The sequence below is a fragment of the Galeopterus variegatus genome, unplaced genomic scaffold (assembly GCF_000696425.1).
Source record: "Galeopterus variegatus unplaced genomic scaffold, G_variegatus-3.0.2 Scaffold3454, whole genome shotgun sequence".
Lineage (NCBI taxonomy): Eukaryota > Metazoa > Chordata > Mammalia > Dermoptera > Cynocephalidae > Galeopterus > Galeopterus variegatus.
The window spans coordinates 143,029-163,147 of record NW_007729565.1 but is presented as its reverse complement, the minus strand read 5'-3'; the positions used below and the strand labels follow the sequence as shown (position 1 = coordinate 163,147).

The 20,119-nt window shown below is 38.3% G+C and overlaps 2 protein-coding genes across 3 annotated transcripts in view; both read left to right on the top strand.

The window, feature by feature from the left end:
• SPATA5L1 (spermatogenesis associated 5-like 1) overlaps positions 1–10,869 on the top strand; it is an 18,413-nt gene extending 7,544 nt beyond the window's left edge. The window contains exons 4-10 of one of the 2 annotated variants that reach the window (XM_008585108.1): positions 2,349–2,507; positions 3,858–4,067; positions 4,651–4,843; positions 4,874–4,875; positions 8,034–8,162; positions 9,102–9,227; positions 10,577–10,869. In XM_008585108.1, coding sequence (XP_008583330.1) covers positions 2,349–2,507; positions 3,858–4,067; positions 4,651–4,843; positions 4,874–4,875; positions 8,034–8,162; positions 9,102–9,227; positions 10,577–10,729 — 972 coding nt within the window. In that variant the 3' untranslated portion in view covers positions 10,730–10,869. Of the gene's footprint in view, positions 1–2,348; positions 2,508–3,857; positions 4,068–4,650; positions 4,876–8,033; positions 8,163–9,101; positions 9,228–10,576 lie in introns of both variants that reach the window. The other variant, XM_008585107.1, reaches the window with a different exon arrangement.
• Positions 10,870–15,857: 4,988 nt separating this feature from the next.
• On the top strand, positions 15,858–19,431 carry LOC103600771 (chromosome unknown open reading frame, human C15orf48). The gene is made up of 5 exons (XM_008585105.1): positions 15,858–15,934; positions 16,072–16,133; positions 16,298–16,383; positions 17,316–17,376; positions 19,035–19,431. The coding sequence occupies exons 2-5, from the start codon at positions 16,098–16,100 to the stop codon at positions 19,101–19,103; spliced, it is 252 nt and encodes an 83-aa protein (XP_008583327.1). The 5' UTR covers positions 15,858–15,934; positions 16,072–16,097; the 3' UTR covers positions 19,104–19,431.
• Positions 19,432–20,119: the final 688 nt, after the last annotated feature.

The following is a 20,119-nucleotide window of genomic DNA, read 5'->3' as shown; positions in this document are numbered from 1 at the left end:
TTTCGTAATAGTGTTCTTTGTGAGAAATTAAACAAGGTAGAAAATTATAAAGAAAGTAAAAATTGCCTGAAATGTTACCTCTCAAAGATTACAATTGTTAACGTTTTTGGGGAATGCTATTCACAGTGGCTCTATTCATTTATAATCACTTACATAATCTTAAATGGGATAAGATTATTATTGAAAATGGGAATTTGTGGACAACTGAATGTTCAGAATTTGTTATGAGGGTAAATACCTTGATAAACATAATACAAATATTATAAGTAGAAATGTAAGGAGTTTTTAACTAACAAAAATTTTGCTTTACTAGAATGATCAAGGAAATTACAAGGAATTTCCAAAATATAATTTTAGAATGACGTTGGCCTTTCTAAGCTTAGCATAAAACCTAGTTGCCAAAAAAGAAATGATTTGCTAATTTACCCATTTGGGGATGGAAAAACAATACTATAGCAAAGTCAAGACTAAGAAAAATACTTTTAGCCTAATTTTCTTGATACAGAAAGAACTCGTGGAAATCAATAAGAAAAGACCAACAACCCAAGAAAAAATGGGTAATATGATATGAACAAGTAGTTGACAATAAAAAAACCCCAATAAACATGAAAAATCTTCAACCTTAATTTCTTAAAAAAAACTAAAAGAATAATTTTTAAACTTTTAATTTGAAATAGTTTAAAACTTATGAGAAAGTTTCAAGATAGTTACAGAGAACTCCCACTAAACTCTATCCAAAATCACTAATTTTTACTCTCTCTCTCTATACATGTATATACTATGTGCACATATTATTTATTTCTTTGAACCATTTGAGAATGGGTTGCATATATCATGACCCTTTATCTCTTAACATTTTAACGTCTGTTTCCAAAGGACAAGGATGTTCCCATATAGTTCAGTATATTCACTAAATTTAACATTGATACAAAATGTTACCAAGTCTATAGTTCATATTGTTTTGGTAATTGTCCCAGTCTTTTTAGTATTTTTTTCTTTAGTACAGGATCTGGTTCAGGATAATTGATCACATTTAGTTTTTAGTCTTTTTAATCTTCAACACTTTTTTCTTTTGTCTGAGACATTTGATTTTGACATAACTTATACAGTTATTTTATAGAATGGTCAGGTTTAGATTCCCCTTGGGAATACTACATAAGTGATTTGTGTCCTTGGAATATCACATGTGGAGGCACATGATGTCTATCAGCTCCTCATTGGTGATGCTATTTTTGATTAACCAGTAAAGGTGGTGTCCAGTTTCTCCACTGCATAGCTACTATTTTTCCTTTTGCCACTAATAAGAAATCTGTGGGGTGATACTGAGAGACTGTGCAAATATCCTGCTCCTTATCAGACTTTCACTCCCCTAGATATAGCATCCAATTCTTGCCCACAACATTCTTTACTAAGATGGTTGCAAAAAAGGTGATTTTCTAATTCCATCATTCCCTCTACCTCACTCTGAATTGAAGAAATTTAACTAACAATAATGAGTACCATTTCTTCCTGTAACACTGGCAAAAATTTAAATGTTTGGTAATATCCAGCATTGGAGGTGTGGGGGGAGAACAGCAGCTTCATATTATTGGAGGAGAATAAACTGGTGCAGCTTCGTCTTCCTGTAACACTGGCAAAAATTTAAATGTTTGGTAATATCCAGCATTGGAGGAGGTGTGGGGGGAGAACAGCAGCTTCATATTATTGGAGGAGAATAAACTGGTGCAGCTTCCTTTGGGGACAGTTTGGTAATAGCTGTCACAATGTAAATGTGCATACTCTTAAACCCAGTAATTCTATTTTAAGGAAATTATTGTATAAAATACTTGAACATGAGTACAAGGACTTTCAGTTACAGCTTTGTTTTTCATAACAAGACAGAGCACCGTAATATTTGTCAGAAGGATGTAGTTAAATTATGGTATGTTTATATGATAGTGTATTATGGATACGTTAAAAAGAGTGATGTAGAACTATGTTAATTGACATGAAAAAATTTCTAAGATAAGTGAAAAGTGCAGATTGATGTGTATAGTATGGTCCCATTTGTGTATCTGTTTAAAAGGATGTACATATGCTTATTGTCAAAACGTACTGGAAGAATACACTAGAAACTATTGACATCCTCTGGGGATGAATACTGGCAGGAATTGGCGGGGAGACATTTACATTTTTGTACTACACGTATAAATTTATGTTATGGTAAGATTTTATAATGATAAAATCAATTTACAAATTCAAAAGAGGTTTTTTTAAAAAAATTTTTTTAAGTAATTGTGTTTGTGTACAACAAAAAAGGCCCACCTAATTTTTGGTTTGATTTTGCTTATTTGGGTGTATTTCTTCAGAACCAGGACAGTCCTATGATTGATGAAACAGATTTCCTTGAAGCTTTTAAAAAGAGTCAGCCTTCATCATTTCGAAGTGTCATTGGAATAATGGATATCAAACCTGTTGGCTGGGAGCAGATTGGTGGCCTTGAAGATGTAAAACAGAAATTAAAACAGGTAAGACAGATAATCTGCTTAAGCCAGTAGAATATTACAGATGAATATTCTTTGTGTTTATGATGAAACATACTTCACTGAAATTGCCCTTGCTCCTATCACTAATGTGATCCTAACGTTTAAATCTAATGATCACTTTTCAGTCCTTATTTAACTGGACTTCTATAGACACCCAAACTGTTTTTCACACTTGGCCACCTCAACCTGCTTTTTGCTTGTTTTTTGCTCTAAAGAGTTTATAATGTAGAACAGGGATCAACAGATTTTCTGTAAAGAGCCAGATAGTAGATGTTTTAAGCTTTGTGGGCCATATGGTCTGTTGTAACCACTCAGCTCTGCCACTGTAGGGCAAAAGCAGCTGTAGACAATATGTAAATGAATAATCATATTCTGATAAGATTTATGAATATTGAAATCATAATTTTCACATGTCACAATATTATTATTATTATTATTTTGATTTTTTTTTCAAGCATTTAAAAATGTAAGAACCATTCTTAGTTTGTGGGCTGTACAGATAGAGGTGCAGGACTTAGTTTGCCCTGGCCTCTGATGTGGAAACCATTGGATGGACACAGGGACTGATAAAAGCATAAGACTGTAATGAATGGTCAGTGTGGCCTGGACAGTTACTTGAAAGTGGTTGTCATCATGGATGTTGAGGGATGCAGCTCTCCAGATCTCTCACCTGCACTGCAGTTTCAGAAATTAATTTGCCAATTCACCTATAGGTAATCCTTCCCTGAGGAACTACGTTTCTCTAACCACACACATAAAAGACTGATTTATGAGTATCAATCATAATTTGTTCATCTTAAGTAGGACCTATATGACCAGTGAACCCCGGAATCCTTGAGTCCATGGATAAGAGCATTTATAATATGCCCTAATTTTTTAATATGCATTGTCTCATTTAATCTTCCCAATATGGATTAGAGAAATTAGCCACACTTTCCTGTTGGAAACACTCTGTTTCCTTAGCTTTGAGGAGTTAAGCTTTCCTGCCTTTCTGAGCTCTCCTCTCCCCTCCTTTGAATGTTAGTGCTCCGAGAGGCTCCTGAGAGTCCTTTTTTTGCAGATTATGTAAGGCCTTGTAAGTAGTGGTAAATAAGGAATTTGGATTTGGATTTTATTCTAGTTCTGATAGGAAGTCATCGAAGGATTTTAAGCAAGAATTGATGTGACCTCACTTAGGTTATAAGAACTGGGTGCTGTGTGGAGAATGTACTGCATCTCCAGGTCATAACAGGTGCCTTAGAATTGCTGAATGAAGAAATGAATTTATTGGATTATTTGATGTTTTATTGTTATATTAAAACAACTCTTCTTTCCCTTTTTGCATATTTACAGAGCATTGAGTGGCCTCTTAAATTCCCTCGGGAATTTGTGAGGATGGGCCTAACACAACCAAAGGGAGTTCTGCTCTATGGTCCCCCTGGATGTGCCAAAACCACTCTGGCGAGGGCCCTGGCCACAAGCTGTCATTGCTCCTTTGTTTCAGTGAGTGGAGCTGATCTCTTTTCACCTTTTGTTGGAGATTCAGAAAAAGTCTTGTCTCAGGTTTGTTCATTTCCCCATGTATTTAAGTTTACTTTAAAATTTTTATTTCATACCTCATGAATTAACCTTATTTTAAAAAATATTACTAGGTCTTTTTCTGACTATAAAAGTTATACATGTTTGTTTATAGAGAATTTAGAAAATACAGGAAAGTATAAATAAGAATTCCTCAGTAATCTACTTATTAACATTTTAGTGAATTTTCTTTGTCCTTTTTTGTTTGTTTTCTTTTTAAACAAAATCAAGGGAAGGTTTTATATCACTTTTGAAATTCTATGATATTAAATATTCTTTGAGAACTTTGAAAATATGATTTTTAACTCCTACATATTATTTTATTGTTCCTTTTTTTTTTTATCTATCCACTTCCCAATTCTTAGACATTTAAAATTTTTCTTTTTACATTTTAAACTCCTACATATTATTTTATTGTTCCTTTTTTTTTATCTATCCACTTCCCAATTCTTAGACATTTAAAATTTTTCTTTTTACATTTTAAAAATTATAAATAGTAATGCAGAGAACATACATTAACATGAATAATGTATAACATGGCTTTAAATTTTTTTTTTTCTAACAAAAGGTATTTCGACAAGCAAGAGCAAATACTCCAGCAATTGTGTTTTTGGATGAAATTGATTCAATCTTGGGGTCTCGTTCAGTCAGCAAAACGGGATGTAACGTTCAAGAGAGAGTTCTTTCTGTTCTCCTGAATGAATTAGATGGTGTTGGACTTAAGACAATAGAGAGAAGAGGAAGTAAATCAAACCAACAGGGTAAATACAAGGAGCTGAAAAAAAATGAAGAGGTATTTATTAGCCAGAATACACCAAAAATCCAAACCAACATTACGTAGAATGCATATACACAGTAGCTTTTCCTATGCTGAATTCATCTCATAGAAAGATTTATATAATTTCAATCTGACTGTGTTGAGAGTTTTACAGAGCTTGTAAAAATTTGGCTGGGAAAGGTGAGGTAAATTTTATAATAAATTATCTTAGATATATAAGAATGTGAATTTTATTTTTCCCAAGAATGAGAAGTATAATTTTACTTAGTGCTAATGGAGAAGGGAGTTTATTCTTATTTTTGTATCCTGAAGAACCAGTGTTCATCTCTTACTAAAAATTTTTTTGTAAAACAAAACAGATAATTATTTCCAATAATCTTAGTAATTGAAAACTTCCAGTTTTCTTGAGGAATGGATTTCCTTGGTTATAATGAAGTTAAAATGACCTTTGGAAGTCCCCTTCTTCTCTGAGTCTCTTCTGTGGTAGACTTTGGTATCCTTAACATTAACATTATTATTATTATTTATTTATTTTGACGACTGGCTGGTATGGAGATCTGAACCCTTGACCTTGGTGTTATAACACCACGATCTAACCAGCTGAGCTAACTGGCAGCCCTGAGTTTGGTAATTATCCCTGATAGATCATTTTTATTTTCTTTTATTCCTCTCTTTTTATTTTCCCATTTTAAAAATTGTTCCATGGAAAGAGTCTTACAGCTCCTTAGGAACATATCACACTAGAATTAGAAGGGGGGACCCAACTGGTTATCAAATCTTTTTTTTTTTTTTTTAAACTTCAGAAAAAGCTTTTTTTTTTGCTGGTATGGAGATCTGAACCCTTGACCTTGGTGTTATAACACCACGATCTAACCAGCTGAGCTAACTGGCAGCCCTGAGTTTGGTATCATTAAATTATCCCTGATAGATCATTTTTATTTTCTTTTATTCCTCTCTGTTTTTATTTTCCCATTTTAAAAATTGTTCCATGGAAAGAGTCTTACAGCTCCTTAGGAACATATCACACTAGAATTAGAAGGGGGGACCCAACTGGTTATCAAATCTTTTTTTTTTTTTTTTTAAACTTCAGAAAAAGCTTTTTTTTTTCCCTTTTTGTCTTTTTTTACTGACTGGTAACGGGATCGCAACCCTCGGTGTTGTGCCCGAACTGCGCTCAGCCAGTGAGCGGGAACCGGTCTCCACATGGGATCCGAACCCTTGGCGGGAGCGCCGCTGCACTCCCAAGTGGCGCACTTCTCCAGTGCGCCACCAGGCCAGCCCAGAAAAAGCTTTATTCCATTGATTTATAAAGGGAGTCATCCTTATTTTTTTTATTTAATAATTACTGAATCAAAATTGATTATACATATTTTGGGGGTTCACCATTGAGATATGTTGATCAAATCAGTATTACTAGCATATATATTGTTACAAATTGTAATTATTCTTTATGCCCCTTGTCCAATCCCTCCCCCTCCTCCCTCTAATTAACCTAGATTTTTTCTCTCCCTCTGAAAGAATAATGGTTACTCTGTTGATTTGCTGCTCAAATGATCTGTCCAATGCTGAGAGGAATGTTCAGGTCCCCCAGTACAATCAGAGCAGATGCCTCTTCTGTCACTCTGAAATGGGCTCTGTGGGGAGAGACATCCTCCTCCTTTCTTTGTGTCTGGTGGTGACTCTTCTTGTGTCAGTGCACTCCTCCAGTGGCTGGTGGACCATCTGCATGGTTGTTGTGGTGTCTAGCCGCCTTTGCGGCAGCCATGGATATCATGGTGACTGAGGTGGGTCACCCACATGGAGGAGATGATTTTGGCATGCTCCTTGGTGCTGGCAGTGTGCCTGGTTGTGGAGAGTGTCCGATCCCTGGCTCCATACCCCGAGTCCCTGGGCAGGCCCCAAGGCGCTGGCATGGTGAGCCTGGTTGCAAGAGGGGGGTCCGGTCCCCTTCTCCCATACCCCAGGACCCTGGGAGGGCCCCGAAGTGCTGGCGAGGTGAGCTTGGTTGTGGGAGGGGAGACGGGTCCCCTTCTCCATGCCCAGGTCCCCAGGTGGGCCCCAAGGCACTGGTGAGGTGTGCCTAGTTGCAGGAGGGGGGTCCGGTCCCCTTCTCCATGCCCAGGTCCCCAGGTGGGCCCCAAGGCACTGGTGAGGTGTGCCTAGTTGCAGGAGGGGGGTCCGGTCCCCTTCTCCATGCCCCGGGTCCCCTTCTCCATGCCCTGGGTCCCCAGGTGGGCCCCGAGGCACTGGCATGGTGTGCCTGGTTGCAGGAGGGGTGTCCAGTTCACAGCTCCATGCCCCGGGTCCCCAGGTGGGCCCCGAGGCACTGGTGTGGTGAGCCTGGTTGTGGGAAGGGGGGTCCGGTCCCCGGCTCCATATCCCAGGACCTGGGCGGGCGTCGAGGTGCTGGTGAGGTGTGCCTGGTTGCAGGCGGGGGGTCTGGTCCCCTTCTCCGTTCCCTGGGTCCCCGGGCAGGCCCCGAGGCATATCTAATCAAATCTTATAATGCAAGAATTCCTTCTACTAGTACAGCATCTGACAGGTGTTCACCCAGCCTCTGCTAAAATACCATACCTGCAAATTTAGGGAGCTCACTACCTTGAGGGATTGCGTTGCTGGAGAACTTCTGTGAATATTTAATTTGAACATTTAGTGTGCGTGGAGCCTTGCTCTGTCTGCTCTCAGACATTCCTTACCTTCATCCAGGATTTGCATACCTGCCACTTAGGTTAATTGTCATCATTCCTGACTCTGGAAAGAAAAATAAAAAGTAAAGTAAATCTTCCTCTTCAGGGTTATGATAGCTAAGACTTTTCATAGCCATACGTCACTGTTTGTCATGTGCTTCTGTCTTTTCAAGCCATCTGTTTAAGTTGTAATCATTCACTGAGGGCTCAGGTCTATTCAGGTCATTAGATGGATGTTCTCTGTTGTGGTATAAGACTTTTCATCAGTTCTCACATGGAGAAATGTCTCTCAGGATTAGCCACTCCCTTCACTGTGCATACAAAGTAGCTCTTTGATTCATGATTTGTTTCTGGGGTAAGGATTTGATTCTGGGAAAAGGATATTTCTATTTAAAAACAAGTGGGCCTTCTGATTTACAACCTTAAAAAAATTCAATAATTAACAACTTCTTGACATTACTTTTTGTTGTGTGTTTTCCCTCAAAGTTTCAAGAAATTTTTAATCAAAATGTCATGATTATTGCGGCAACAAATAGACCTGATATGTTAGATGATGCCTTGTTACGACCTGGAAGACTAGATAAGATTATTTATATTCCACCTCCAGATCAAAAGGTAATTATTGTACACATTTACTCTAGGTGAGCATTCTTAACAGTACATTAACGCCTGTGCTCCATGGAGCTCAGCAGAATTGAATGCCAAACTGGATATAGTTGTACGTGGTGTCCTACTCACACTAGGTTCTGCATTCTTCCTTGCCTGGTGGTTCTTCATAAAATCATATGTTGATCTGCTTTTCCTGGATACTCTGGCCCTGTTTTCAGAGAAATGTAAGCCTAAAAATAGAGTAGTTAGTTATCTTATTTCAGTATTGTGGCAGACTCAAAATACTGAGTCTGTTTGACTCTTGAGTCTGCTCAGTATTATTTGCAAGTAGAATGGAAGAATCCTAAAATGGTAAAGGGGCCTAAAAAGGTTTTGGAGATTACCTGGGTTAGCATCCTTATTTTACAGTGGAGGAAATCTGAGATTACAGAGATTATGCAATGTATCCACAGTCAGTCAGTAAATCCTTTGCCCTTAACATCCAGAGCCACTGACAGGGAGTGGTAAAAGATACAGAGAATGAATTTTTTCCTTCTTTGGAAAAAACTTTATCAAGTTTTGAAAGGATGAAAAAAATTTCAAATGTCTCCTATAGTTATAAATTGTATCTGATAGTTCATGTATTTGCTTTAAACCATGTCTAATAGTATTGTAACCAAAAGATTTATTTTTTCTTAAAAAGATATGTCTGTGGTTGGCTATTTTAACAATTGATTATGATAGTATTAAAGTTTTTCATGATGTTATTTTTCCTTTGCCATGTGGACCATTGATGACTTACTCTTTCTTACCCTTCAGAAGCAATAAGTGACTTTTTTTATTGTTTGATTCTCAAATACACACACACACATTTTCTAATATGATAGAAAATTTATACTTAAAATGTTTTACTATATCATTCTGTCAAACATTAATGTTATGTGATTATTTTTTATTTTGTTCCAGGGCAGGCTTTCTATTTTAAAAGTCTGTACAAAAACCATGCCAATAGGAGCTGATGTTTCCTTAGAAAACCTGGCAGCAGAAACCTGTTTTTTCTCTGGAGCAGATCTTAGAAATCTCTGCAAAGAAGTAAGTTAATTAGTGAAGAAGTCTGTGTGGTCAGAACATATCTTCATCCATTCAAGTTTTCATTCACTCTGCAATATGACTAAGAGACTTCTTATGTGGCAGGTACCATGTCACTTGAAACAGACAGATGCGGCCCCTTCCCTGACAGAGCTTACAGGTTGGTGGGAGGTGCAGAAAGGCAAAGCATAATTCTGAATTGGCAATTGAGAATGTGCAATGAGTTGGGGAAATTTAGGATGCTGTAGGAGCACCTAGGAAGGACACCAGCCTAGATTTGGGGTGTCAGAAAAGGCCGTTTTTGAGAGAAGAGATGTAAACTTCTGTGGAGGGCAGAAGAAGCCATTTTAGGTTTCTTCTGTTCCATAAACTTTTGCTCAATATAACATTCAGAAAAATGCATAGATCATAAGGATATAGTTCATTGAAATAGCATAAAGTGATCATACTTTTAGAACCACCACTTGTGTGAAAAAATAAAATGTTATCAACACCTGAGAGTCTTCCTTTTGGCTCTTTCCCAATCTCTGTTCCCTGCCTCCTCTCAAAAAGGAACCAACCTGCAGACTTCCTACACTGGAGATTAATTTTGTCTGCTTTTGAGCTTTACATAAATGGAACCATACAATACATATTATTTTCTGTCTGCTTCTTTAATTCAAAATTATGTTTGTGAAATTCATCCATGGTTTTTTGTGTAGTCATAATTTGTTCAATACCATCACATTATAACATTCTCATATATGAATAGTCAATGTTTATCCATTCTTTTATTTTTACTTTTTTGCTATTATGAATTATGCTGCTGGGAACAATTTTTGCACACGTCTATTGGTGATATATTTATGTCTATCTTGACTATAGTCTTGAGGAGAATTGCTGGGTCATAGAGTATCTGTTTGATCTTTTCCTTTATGATCAGTACTGTCTACAATGTCCTTTCTACTCCAAGATCATGAAGATATTTTCCCATCTTTAAAAATACATATGGACTTATATATATTATTCCACAGTTTTTTTTTTTCCCATTTAGAAAAAATGGGTTAGAGTTTAATGTGGGAATAGTTATCTACTAAGTGGATTTTGGGTGGGGTGGGCAGCTGATCAGTACAGGGATCCGAACCTTTGACCTTGGTGTTAGGACACTGCTCTATAACCAAGTTAATCAGCCAGCCCCTAAGTGGATTTTTAATTACCTTATTTAATTTTTTAGCTTAATGTTTTTAGTGACATGAATACTGGAATCCTATGAAGTGACACGTATTTTGCATTCAGATTTTAAAGTATTACCATGTATTGTTAAAAAAAAAAATGAAGCAAATTAATTATTTCCTGTTGCTTGTTTCTTACAGGCTGCCTTGCTGGCTCTGCAAGAAAATGGACTAGAAGCAACCATGGTGAAACAAGAGCACTTTCTTAAATCCTTTGAGACTGTGAAACCATCCTTAAGTCACAAGGACTTGACTTTATATGAAAACTTATTTAAGAAGAATTTTCTATCTTAGAAGATATTTAAAAATTACTTTATATTCTTGTTCAGTTGTTCACATTAATTGAAATGTGAACTTGCCTATAGTTTGCAACTTTATATTTTTAGAGTTTTGTGTGTATATTTCCTGTAAATTAAAAAAATTGTGCCTGCTAAGCTAAGACTCATGTTATTTCTAAAAGGTATATTAAAATTTAGGAAGGGAGTATGTGTGTATGTTGATTTCATTGTAAGGGTAGTTGTTTTTGGTTGATTGTGTTCCCTTAACTTTGAAATAATTTCATACTTATAGTAAAGTTGCAAGAATAGTACAAAGAACCTTATATACTCTAACCCAGATTCACAAATTTTTAACATTTTGCCACATTTGCTTTCTCTCTGTCCCCCCATTTATTTTTATATATGTATGCATACACGCGAAGTATTTTTTTTAACCATTTGAGAATAGATTATATACATCATGTCCCTTTACTCCTTAGTACTTACTTTAGTGTATATTTCTTACGAATAAGGTTATTTTCTTACATGACCACAGTGCAGTTACCAAATTCAGGAAATTGGATATTGATAGGCTATTTTACCCTATTGTCTAATGAATTTTTATGCATTGTCCAAATAATGTCCTACATAGCAATTTTTCCTTTATAGTATCCAGTCAAGGATGACACATTACATTTAGTTACCGTGTCTCATTAGCCTCTTTTAATTTGAAATAGTCCTTGGTCATTCTTGACCTTGACATTTTTGAAGGGTATATATAGACCAATTCTTTTATAGAGCAATTGGTTCCTGGAGTTGTGTTTCCCTGCCATTATCATAAAGGCAGGTATCCACTGTATAGTTATTTTTCCTTTTGTAATTAAAAGTAATTTTGAAGGAGATTATATGTACATTTTTATTTTTCTTTATTACAAAAGTAATTTAAAATACTGGAAAATACAGATAAGTACAAAGAAGTCAATCCTTTGGTATTTCTTCCAGTCCTTTATGCACATATAGATTATTTTTTAAAACCAAAAAGGAATGATCATAACCTCATGATTTTTCACCTAACAGTGTCTGGTATACATCTATACATCTTACTAGTCCATTCTTCACTCAAGGTGCCATGCTAGGTGCTGAGATGTTCAGTGAATGAGACAGACATGGCACTGACAAGATGGCTGGGAGCACAGGCAGACATCAAATTATTCAGTGAATTAATTGTAATGGTGAGAACTGCTTCAAAAGAAGTCCAGGGTATGATGAGAACGTAGTGCATAAAATGTATGTCATAAATGTTAAGTAGTTGTTGGAGTTTCTTATTTCTGACCAGAGCTAGGACTGTCAGGAATAATTAAGGAAAGGACCTGTATGATTTATAGGTACAAATTTTGTTTTCTTTTTGACAGTTGGCCAGTAGTACAGGAATCTGAACCCCTGACTTTGGTAATAAAATGTAATTCAGGGGCTGGCTGGTTAGTTCAGTTGGTTCGAGCACAGTGTTATAACACCAAGGTCAAGGTTTGGATCTGCATACCAGCCAGCTGCCCCCAACCCCCAAAAGAAATGTCTGACAACACTGAGACCACTGTGGTCTGGAGGCTAGTGTAGATGCTTCAGTTGACAATCCCAGCTGAGCCCAGCTTTCCAGCCATTCCAAGACAGACCTGAGTGAAGCTGCCTTGCACTCTCCATATCAGCCAATCAGCCAGCTGAATACTACCCATGACTTCACTGAAAGCCACATGGGGCAGAAAAATGGGCTAGCTAAGCCCTACTCAAATTCCTGACTCACAAAAAATTATGATATAATAAAATGGTGGTTGTTTTATACTACTATATAATTGTGTGTGTGTGTTTTGATTCAATTAAAATTGTTCTAACAGATGGACCCTCACTTTTGAGTAATAGGAAAATACTTAGAAAATTTACTAGAATTCTGACTATTCATGCTCTTTATTGGTTATTGATGTTATAGAACAAGGCAGCCATAAAACCTTTGCCATCCTAGACCTGATAAACCTTGGCCTGAATGCCTTAACTCAAACATCTAGCTGTGGGCCACGTGTTCTTTCCCAGAACAAGTTTCTAGTGGTCAGGCTGAGCATTTAGTACCCACACTTTTGTTCAAGGCTGAGTTTATTTAAAAGTGTCTTTTGAACTGTAATTATAACTTCCCAACAGAACATTGGAAGCCTCCTGAGAACAAAGACTATGTGCCTCTTCTTACTGAAATGCTCAATAAATGACAAAATCATATCAAGAATTTATTTGATTCAGTTTTAATTTGATTTGAGGATGGTTCTGGCTTTTTGAAAGCTGTACAGGTATTCTTAATCTGAGAAAATTAAATCGTGTAAGTTTCTAAGCACCTTTTTTCTAGTGTACTGTGAAGTGTGAACAGCTTTCCCTATATACTGAAGTAAAACTGCATTCTGGGCCACGTTAACAGTCAACCTAAAGCAATATATGGAACATCCCCAATAACCCCCAAACTTAACAAATCTAGTATTGCAAATCTGGTTATAAGGCAGCCACTGAAGGATAGGGTATCAGAATTAGGACAGTCCAGTGTCAGATATGAGCAGAAAGAATTTCAACGAAAAAATTTTTAGTAATAGAATAGTCTATGTTTCCTATAAAGCCTGAGCTGGGCTGATTAAAATTTAAATTCCTGGGGTGAGAACCAAGCAGCCATGGCTTGATGCCCCTGCAAGCCTGGATGGCAGTAGGTAGGGATGGTTCTAGAAATTTCTGGCAATTGGGAGTAGGGAAGGGAAACTCCCCCAAAGAATTATGGGCTTTGGAGCAGCCACAGAGGGTGATGCTTGTGAGCGTCCAAAGTGGGCTCCTTTGTGGAGGCCAGGGTTTGAAGGGGTGGGAGCTATACCTGCTTCTCATCCTGGTCATCCAGGCAGCACCAGCCTGGCAGCGCATTCTGCCTTGGCCAGCACACAGGGCTGAGGTGCAGGGAGGACCGTGATTTCATCCATACCTTCCTGTTGCCAGTGGTGAGACTATGAATTCTGTTACATTTTGGGATAGGAAGTGTTCTTACTGCTAAAAACTGGAGACAGAAAATTATTTTCTGGGTAGTTTTGCCTACAGTAACCTCAGACAAAAGGGCAAAAAAAAAGAAGATTCTCTATGGGATACAGCAAAAGCAGTTCTAAGAGAAAAGTTTATAGCAATAAATACCTACATCAAAAAAGTAAAAAGACTTAAAATACCCTGATGTTACACCTCAGGAACTAGAAAAACAAAAAATCAAACACCAAATTAGTAGAAAAGAGAAATAACAAAGATCGGAGCATATAAATGAATTAGAGATGTTAAAAAACAATACAAAAGATCAATGAAACAAAGAATTGGTTTTTTGGAAAGATAAAATCAATGTGCCTTTAGCTAGACTAATGAAGAAAAAAGAGAAGACAAAACCAGAAATGAAAAAGGAGACATTAGAACTTATACCACAGAAATGCAAAGGATCATGAGACTGTTTTGAACAACTATATGCTAACAAACTGGAAAACCTTAGAAATCTTGCAGGGGGAGCATTGAAAGTTTCTCTGATTCTATGTAATACAAAATAGGGAGAAGTAATGTTGAATTTTCTTTGAAGTATCTGATGTGGATCGAACCAATCAGCAAATGCCGATGGTTACAGCTCTGAAGTTACTCAATAAGAACTCTTACCATGGGCCGGCCCGTGGCTCACTCGGGAGAGTGTGGTGCTGATAACACCAAGGCCCCGGGTTCGGATCCCACATAGGGATGGCCGGTTCGCTCACTGGCTGAGCGTGGTGCTGACAACACCAAGTCAAGGGTTAAGATCCCCTTACCGGTCATCTTTAAAAAAAAAAAAGAAAGAACTCTTACCAGAAAAAGTATGGCGGGGGGAGGGGGGAACTACATTTTTAATCTGCCTTACATAAAACAAATCTTTACGAATGATAATATTTATTGAATGCCTACTATAGGCAGGGCAGAATGCCACGTGCTTTACATATATTTTAACATTTTTTTCCGACTCCCTCCTGAGCTAAGTTTGTCCCCATTTTGCAGATATAAAACTGAGAGTCAGCTAAGTGTGGCAGGGCTGGGCACTGAAATCAGGCCCGTTTGACTGCAAAGTCCATGTCTATAGTTACAATGGGGTTGAAATACTCGTACAGCTGGCCGTTTCCAGGAAACATTAAGATGTTTTAACTTTAACTTCAAGCTTCCGCTTAAAACTGTTATTTAAATAACCGAGCTTCTGCCGTTGAGATGATTGCAGTAGGTAAGGGAGGGATGAAAGAGCGGTGGTGGTGGGTGCCAGACAGACCTGCGTTCCGATGACATCTCCGCCACTTACCAGCTGTGTGACTCGAGCATCTTTGAGTCTTAATAACGTACCCACATTGCAAAAATGTCGAGAGGGACCCGGCTCAGTGTCCGAACAGCCGCCGGTTCAATGGAGTTGTTATTCTTTGCGCGGCTTTGCAGCCGCCTGCAAACTCGGCGAGTTGAGGCTGCTGGCTTAGGGGAAGTTAGGAGGGGACCCAAACAGGAAGCCAGACAATGGGGTCGTTCGCAAAAATAGACCTTCTCTTGGAAACCTTTCCAGGGGATTCTTTTGTTTCTTCTCCATCCAACCCCCGATATTTTAATGGAAAAAATTAGGACACCATGGGAGTTATTCTGAAATGAACCGTACAATTTAAGTTTAATTATGTGACTGCATCCCATTTTGGAGCTTTTAATGTGATTGGGTTAATTCCAATTTACCCGCCCGCAGCTGGGAGCCTCCCCTGAGACTCAGGGTTGTAAGCCAGTCCTGGGACCCTCGGCTCTGCGGCTCCTTTTTCTGGACTACCTTTTGGAAGGGTTGGTTTTCACCCAGACCTTGGCCATCAGCGCTCCCCTTGCTCTCAGGTCCCACCTTCCACACCCGAAACCCCCAGAGCGCTTGCCCGCGTGGATAAGAACCGCGGCGAACGGCAGGGGGCGCTGGCGCCAGCGTTGGGCTGCGCCGCGTCTGCCCTCACGGCGTCCTGCAGGTGGCGCCCGGGAGCCAGGCGCTGAGCGGGGAAAGCGAGTCAGGTCCCGCAGGCTCCCCGCCCCGCCCGCGTGACCAGAGCGCTGTGGCCCGGCCCTTCCCGAGCGGTTGCGGTCGGTATATAAGGCGCGGAGGCCGAGTGCCCGTTCGGTTCTGGGCGTTGACATCTGTCCGCGCGCCGTCCCGCCCCAACCCCAGGTGAGTCGCCTTCGGGCGAGGGTGCTGAGAGCCGGCCCTTGGGTGGCTTTTGGAGCTCATTGGATTGGTTGGGCGCCCGCCCGCTGGGGTCCTAGTGGCCGAAGTTTTGATCAGTATCTCAGATTTTTAAATTCTAGATTTGATATTCTACACTGAAGTCATCATGAACTTTTTCCAACTCCTGATGAAAAAGAAGGAAGTAAGTTTTTTAAAGCAATTGAAAATCTTGACTGAAAGTGTGAATTTTTAAGGATGAAAAGATGGCACAGATTTAGAAGTGTAAAGTGATAAATAGCAATTTGTTATATTTTAAATGTTTCATATTGATACATCTGAACACTTGTCCTCAATCTGCTACGTTAGCTTATTCCCTTGGTTGTGTTCACGGCCGTGGCAGCCACCGGAGCCTCATCCTTTGCTGTATATTCCCTTGGAAAATCCGATGTGATGTAAGTAGGCCTCGTTTATAAAATCTTTTGGTGCTGTTTGGTTGACCCTTGGTTTATGAAATGCATGATATCAGTTTCCTACTTTTCCCCCCAAGGATATGCATGTCAAATTGTGAACCTGGAGTCAGGACTAAAGTATCCTGATATTGGAAGACTATTAAATTATGATATTAACAAAATTAGCTTGCTCCTTGTGCCTAAATATCCTTTCATCCATTGGCCCTCCTTCAGTCTCCTGCAGTGAAGTTTGATTTTTTTTTTTTTTTGAAACTTAAGTTTTGAAACTTAAAGTCTTAAATGGTTGAGAGATATATCAAAAACTTAATCGCTTTAATTAGTTTAAATTTCAACTTATTAGAAAGATGTGGTAGAACTGATAGATTCAGTTGTCTACAATGAACCTAATCTCAACTTTGGATATAAGAAGGTTAAAAGCCATGTATCTTGGAATGCAAGGAAGAGAGAAACTTGAAACCGATCTAGACTCTTGCAGGCTGGAGAGTACACTAACTGTAACCACAGGCAGGCAGAGGGGATGAGTGCCCTGGAGTTCACCACCTACAGTTTAAGTCCAACCCCTCTGCCCCTCCCAGAAACCAGCATAAGGAAATTACTGCGTGTCCTTAGCCTGGCCCTTCCACCCACTTTGTTATTTGGTTTGTGGGAGCAGTTTCCAATCTAGCCAGTTAAAGAGAATACAGACCTTCTACCCTGCGGAGAAATTGATCCTTAATGTTTGAGCCAAACCATGAAACTCCCTTAAGGAATCTTCTATCAATTTCAGTTACTACTGATGGTTCCTGATAGTTAACTAACAGACCAATGCCTAAGTATGCACATTGGGTCTGTCGCTAGCATGTTTATAGGCCCAATATCAGTGTTGGTTTAAATTCACTTACTTTAATGTTTAATTAACTTTCTTTTATTTTTAGCATTGATAAAAAAAGAAATCCAGAACCTTGGGAAAATGTGGATCCCAGTGTACCTAGAAAGGTAATGCTAAATTAAAAACAAGTGATTTACATTTAGCCCAAATCTTAGCACCTTTGTCAGTGAAGTAGATTTAATACCTTACGCTTACAGAATGCCTTTTAATGTAGTGTTAAAGACAGTGCTGTAGAATTTTAGAGATCTAGTTAAAAATACTGCTTGGGCCATTAGTCACAGGTGGTTTTAGACAATTTGGCCTCTCTGAAGCTCTCTGAATCTGTAAAATGGGCACAATAATAGGGCTCTACCTCAGCATTAAGAGAATTAAAGAAAATAAAATACATAGAGCCATTTAGCACAGTCCTGGCCCACAATAAGCATTCAGTTATAAATGTTTATCATTATTGGAATACATTATCTCCTTTTATCCATTAATTATCTAAATATAAGGTCTGTTGTGATAAATAATTGGAGCTCCCAAAAACAGGAGTGACATTCTCTTTAAGTTAACGTAACTTATAGTTAATTACTATATTAACTAATATCTACTCATTAAGACTATTGCAAAGATTTCATTTTTAATGTTTTAAATATTTTGGAAGTTAGAAACATTGAGCCTGTTGGAATGAATACTAGTTAGGTGTCACTTCTCGCTGTGTGATGGAGATGCAAAGATCACTCAGAGCCCAAATGTTAAGAGCAATGAGAAGCCTGAAGGGGCTGCACTGAGAAAACTCCCTCAAGAAAGGAGTTACCAGATGCAGCCCCAAGTTGGTATTTGCTTCAGCTTTTATTGTAAAGACAAGGAAATATGAGAGAGAAAACAACTTAATCAATCATTTATCAAAGGAATGAAAAGAGATTGGCTATGGGGCATTCTCTGGAAAGCATCTTGAGAAACGAAAGGGAGTGAAGCTGGATAAGAAATGACCTTAATGTCCTTATCTAATCTAGCAGAACATACTTGAAGATCTTTGTTATGCTAAGGGCTTTTGCCCTTTGAACAATCCCTGTTCTGCCTCAAATCTCTTACCTACACTAAGGGCTTTTGCCGTGTGTAAGTTCCCTGGTCTTTCTCAATGTTAATATTCCTACACTCCTCTACAGTTAGGTCTATCAGGAAAGCTTTTTTTTTTTTTAAATACAAAACTCTCAGATAACACAGTTTGACCTAGTGAAGGACATTTAGGATCTTTTAAACTACCTACATCTCCTAGCTCCTGGGGTAATAGAAAACTTGTGACTATAAATGAGAATCTCTGAATGTAAGTTCTTTGGGAATCAAGAACTGTCCACAGCTCTATCCCTTTTCCCTGATTGTGTAACTCAGATCATTTGTACTCACTGAGTAAGTATACTGAACAGCATTTATTAAGAGCCATATGCCAAGCCCTGTGCTAGGAGATTTGTATATGTACTCATGAGGAGCAGACACATTCTTCAACATATGGATCACATAATATCTTGGCAAATTCAAAAATCTGCATAAATGAAAGTAGGGCATATATATATATGACCTTTCTCTCTGATCCCTTAACACGTAGGAACCCAAGGGTTTTTTAGAGGGATGGAGTGATGTTTTACAGATGGAAAGAGGTGGTTCCTTGATGACAAACACTATGGTGATGCTTTTTCTAAAGGGGAGCATGGACAATTCCCAAAAAGGGACATGAAGATGAAGCACAGATCCTTAACAAAACATTTTTTCTTTTCTTTTTAAGCTTATAACAATCAACCAAGAGTGGAAGCCCATTGAAGAGTTGCAGAAGGTCCGAAGGGCGACCAAATGACCAATTCTCACCTCTTTCTTCCAAAGAGTACTCTATGAATCTAGTGGAAACATTTCTGCACAAACTAGATTATGGATACCAGTGTGCGGAAATGCTTCTGCTACATTTTTAGGGTTTGCCCACACTTTTTGGACTCTGGATAAGGAATTAAAGGTAGTACAGTAATAACCACATAGTTCAAAAATAAGTTTGTGTTTTCTTGCTGTAAATTTGAATTTTGCATATTGAAATTTTTATGTTTATGATGCCTGAATGTTTTCCTTGAAATGTATAAAGATTTGTAAATTAGATTGTCATCTGCAATAAAATGCCATTTGTGCAAGTTTTATCAAAGATTGGGCATATATTTAAGTGGAGGAGAAAATCTTGTGGGAGAAAAACACATTTTGAAGCATGAAACTTCATCTTTTAAATAATATCCAGGGCACATTTCTGTGTAAGCTTATTTCCAAGTTTATTCATTTACCAGAAATTTATTGAGCACCTATTCTTTGCAGTAAAGTAATGAACAAAACCAAAATTTGGAGGGATATGAATAATAGATGGTAAGTACAGTGAGGAAAATGAAGTGGGGATGGGGTAGGAGACTTGTATGAGGACTGGCCTTGGAAGTAGTGCTGGGATTCTGGTGGTGAATAGGAATGCAAAGCATGCAAAATCAGCCCTAAAGATGCCAAGGCAAACTCTGGTGCTCCTGTGAGGACTGGGGAGGGCAGGATGGGGAGCTTTGCAAGCACCCTGCAGAGTCTGGGGCCACTCTTCACTCTGGCCAATGGTGACTTGGAGGTGCAAGGTGCAGTCATAACCAGCATGCCCCTGGGCTACCTTTATTGTTCTTAAAAAACGGGATCAAGTAGAAAGTTGCTTTTAACTTAAAAAAAAAAATGAGATGTAATTCACATGCCATAGTATTCACGCATTTAATTTGCACAATTCAGTGGTTTTTAGTATATTCATAAAGTTGTGCAACCATCTCCACTATCTAATTCCAGAATATTTTCATTGCCTCTAAAAGA